This window comes from Bos indicus, chromosome 15 (genome assembly GCF_029378745.1).
Source record: "Bos indicus isolate NIAB-ARS_2022 breed Sahiwal x Tharparkar chromosome 15, NIAB-ARS_B.indTharparkar_mat_pri_1.0, whole genome shotgun sequence".
Lineage (NCBI taxonomy): Eukaryota > Metazoa > Chordata > Mammalia > Artiodactyla > Bovidae > Bos > Bos indicus.
The window spans coordinates 46,233,273-46,237,472 of record NC_091774.1 but is presented as its reverse complement, the minus strand read 5'-3'; the positions used below and the strand labels follow the sequence as shown (position 1 = coordinate 46,237,472).

The window sequence follows — 4,200 nt, the reverse complement described above, 5'->3', positions numbered from 1 at the left end:
TTCTTTTGGTAAATATAAATGTCTGTATTTACTATTAAGAAATTTGATATTTCTTAATCAAATATTTCTGTTTCAAATGTTTTCAATATTGTTAGCATTTATGATACATACTGCCAACTTTTCTTCCAGCGAGGCTGTGCCACTTTGTACCGACTTGTATCCTAGCAAGATGTGCAAGGTTTAGTTTCTGAAACCTGCGAAAACTGCCTATAGATGTTACACACATGCTTTGCCCACATGGCTCCACATTATATTCCTTTACTATATTTCTTTATAGGCATAATGTGCTAAACACTATCCTGAGCCCTGCTAATAAAGTGATGAACAAACAAATGTGATCTCTGGTTCCTTGGAGCTTACAGTCTAATTAGGGAGACTGAGTATTAAATAAACAACTGCACCCAGTCACTAGTTCAGTGTGGGCACTGACCTTGATAAATCAGAAAATGAAGCTCTGAACCCCTGTAGGCCAAGGGGTGATATATTGCCAATACAAAAATTCACAGTTTTCTGTCTCCCTGCCTTGTAATTCACACTAGCATGATCAGTTATGGTCCCACTACTTAATGGGCTAAATCGGTATCCTCCAACTAGAAGAGGTCACATCCAGAAGTCTCCTGCTGCTTTTCCATAATGAAGCCTATGCTTCCTTGAAAGGCTTTTCTCCTTCTGCTTCCCTTTTTTGTATCTTCTGTCTTAGAACTAAAATTCAGTAACAAATCCAGGAAGAGCCACTTAGAAAAACGCTAGTTTTACATTTTTTTTGCCTTAAATATTGGAGTTCAGTCATGTTTTATGCTCATAGTCATCCCTTTCCACCCCACCAGGATACATGCTTCATGAACATGTTCTATGTAAATTACAGTAGAGCAGACAACGTGAGATCAAGTTCTAGCCTGTATACTAAGAACTTGTCTTGAAGAAATCCAACTTCTAGCTTGTAACTCACCTCTCTTCCTTGTCCTGAATTACTTCCTTGGTGGTGCCTTGGAAACTCTAGTCCCTAATTTAGGCTCGAAGAGCTCCTCTGCACTTCTTAGAAGACACAGATCCTAAGTTTAAGAGCACTGGTGGTGGTGGTTTAGTCACTAGTCTTGTCTCACTCTTGTACCCCATGGACTGTAGCCCCCCAGTCTTCTCTGTCCATGGGATTCTCCAGGCAGAATACTGGAAGGGGTTGCCATTCCCATTTCCTCCTCCAGGGGATCTTCCCAACCCAGGGATCAAACCACTTCTCCTGCCCTGCAGGTGGTCTCCTGCATTGTAGGTGGAATTTTTACCGCTGAACCACCAGGGAAACCCAGTTATTTATCTAAGATTTAATACCTCCCTTCTACTTGTGCTAGCTCTCCCAGGCTTAGTTAGCGTCATGGCCCTGGTGCAGGTGTAGAGTATGGCGTAAGGCTCTCTTTACTTCTTGGTTGCGCAGGCAGTAAATGATGGGGTTGAGCAGTGGTACAATGACAGCGTAAAGTACAGACACCAGCTTGTTGGTGTCAAAAGCTGAGAGTGCCTTTGGGCGGGCATAGATGAAGATACTGGCTGCATAGAAGATGACCACCACAGTAAGGTGAGAGGCACAGGTGGAAAAGGCTTTATGGCGCCCAGCAGCTGAGGGAATGCGCATCACAGCACTGGTGATGGCCATGTAGGAGGCTCCAGTGACAGAGAGTGGCCCCAGTAGGATAAAAATGGCCAGGACAAAGTCTGTAAGCTCTGCCGTGGACATGTCAGTGCACGAAAGGTTGAGCAATGGAGAGACATCACAGAAAAAGTGATTGATGATGTTGGGGCCACAGTAAGAGAGGCGAGAAATGAGAAAAACTTTGACCATGGAAATGCCAAAACCTCCTGCCCAGGAGCCAGCTGCCAGCTGCACACACAGCTGGCCACTGACAATGACAGGGTAGTGGAGAGGATGGCAGATGGCCACATAGCGATCGTAAGCCATAACTGCAAGGAGGACACACTCAGTGCAGCCCAGGCCCAGGAAAAAGCAGAGCTGCGTCATGCAGCCCTCAAAGGAGATTAGCTGTCCACGGCCCCGTTTGGACCCAACAAAGCCAGCTAGCATCTTGGGAATAGTGACTGTCACGTACCAAATCTCCAGGAAGGACATATTAGCCAGAAAGAAATACATGGGTTTGTGGAGGCTGGGGTGGCTCCTGATTGCCACAATGATGAGTATGTTTTCAGTCAGCACCAACACATAGGCTAACAGAGAAAGGGCAAATAATAGTGCCCGCAGTGGTACCGGAGCTGGGAAGCCCAGCAACACAAACTCACTCACTCTCCCACTCTGGTTCTTCCTCTCCATGGTGTCGGTCATGCCCATTGCTTTTCAGGGGAGAATAGAGTGTGTTCAGGAGGCAGCAGCAGAAACTCAATCTTTCTCCTGATGGGTTTATAGTGGCAGAAGGCAATGTGAGTAGTGCATGTAATTCATCAGTGAACTGAAGCCATTGTTTTCTTCTGTAATCTGGAAATGAGCAGAGACAAAAGTAGACAAAAATAAACTATCTTGTATTGGAATAGGATGAGAGTGTATTCTGGCTCTTGGAGAAGCATGGGTTGATAAGCACCAATTGGTCCCTGAAAAATATAGATGAAACCCAGAAATATTAAGAGTCTTAGCTGCTCTGAAGTGAGAGTTTGTCTATGAACTACATCATGACTCCGTTTTGAAGAAATAATTTATATCTTAAAGGCATTATGATAAGTAAAATAAACCAGAGAGAGAAAGACAAATACTCTGTGTCTCTGTTTTATATGGAATCTGAAAACATCAAAACTGCTAATCAGTTTATACCCGAGTTTCTCTTTTCTTTATGCTTTGTGAGCAGTACTTGAGCATTTCTCAGTGTTTGAGCCACTTGTCAGGCTCCTTGTCCATGGAGTTTTCCAGGCAAGAATACTTGGATGGGTGCTTTAATGTAATTACAAAATGTCATATCCCTGGCTTACATTACCCGTCACTCCCATTCTTACCATCCACACCCACCATTTATTTATTTCAAAAGTATTGGTGGATCAAATACATTCCAGACTATAGGCTGAGTTGAGGTAGAGAAAGGGTAAATAAAACATGTGCCTAGTCTGCAAGGAGCTCGTAATCTGGTGGTGGAGACATGTCTTCATCTCCTCATTCCTGAAAGTTTAATCTTCCACCTATTCTCGTACTATATACTAGCTTCATAAATGGGAACTTCTAAATTATAATTGTCATCAGAACCTTAACTTTGATCCGTTATTCTCAATACCCACCTCATGTGCGATTAACTGTGCATTTGACCCTTTGGGCCTTAGATATTCCTGTGTATCTGTCAGTCTCTTCTGCCTCCACCTTTGATGCTCTGCACATTTGAAAATAAGCAAATAAATTAAAAAGATTAGGCTCCTAATTGACCTTACTGCCTATGGTCTCTCCCCTAAAGCTTAAATCTGAGCGTTTCATCCCCCTGCTTAAAACCTTCTGCGGTACCACCCTGTCTACACAATCAAGTTCAAGCTATTTAACAAGGTGTCACCAAACAAGGTGTTATCTCTTGTCACCGCCTGCACTGTTTTTTATACCCTGCAGCTCTTGGCATCCAGCACCTAATGTATCACCTAATTCCTACTTAACTTTCAATTTTTGACTCATGTGGCATCTCCTCATAGAACCGTTAGCTGTCCTTTCTTTCTTTTCTTTTTCACTGATTTGTTAAGGTTCCTCTCATTACTCTTTCTCTAATAGTAGAGCCTGGGAAATCCCATATGTCACTGTTACTAGTGGTGTCAGTGCTGCTATTGCTTAGGTAGATATAAAATAAAAGAGGAACCACATGCCAAAGTGGCCATATATATCCTTATGGTATAGCAAAGAGTGGGTATAATTCCCTTGATGTCACATAGGCCGCTCAAGCATAACATGTCTGGAAAATTTTTCCTAAGTCTATTTTCCTCTATCACAATGAATGATATTAGTTTCTCTGCAGTGTGTACCACACCAGAGATCTGGAGGTTTCTTATATCTTCTATACCTATTCTACCCACCCCAACCCCACAACTAATCCAAGTTTTATCTAAACTTCCTCTTTAATTAATCTCCTAAATTTGTCCCATTTCTACTGTCTTCTCCTTAGTCCTTTATACCAATCAGGTCCTTGTTATTTCTTGACTTATTTTTCAATAGCCTATTACCTGGTCTTTTTTCTTCCA

At 42.5% G+C, this 4,200-nt stretch overlaps 1 protein-coding gene across 1 annotated transcript; it reads right to left on the bottom strand.

Moving 5' to 3' along the window:
• Nucleotides 1–1,332: 1,332 nt before the first annotated feature.
• OR6A2 (olfactory receptor family 6 subfamily A member 2) lies at nucleotides 1,333–2,570 on the bottom strand. The gene has a single exon (XM_070803748.1). The coding sequence runs from the start codon at nucleotides 2,333–2,335 to the stop codon at nucleotides 1,358–1,360; it is 978 nt and encodes a 325-aa protein (XP_070659849.1). The 5' UTR covers nucleotides 2,336–2,570; the 3' UTR covers nucleotides 1,333–1,357.
• Between the last annotated feature and the right edge of the window lie 1,630 nt (nucleotides 2,571–4,200).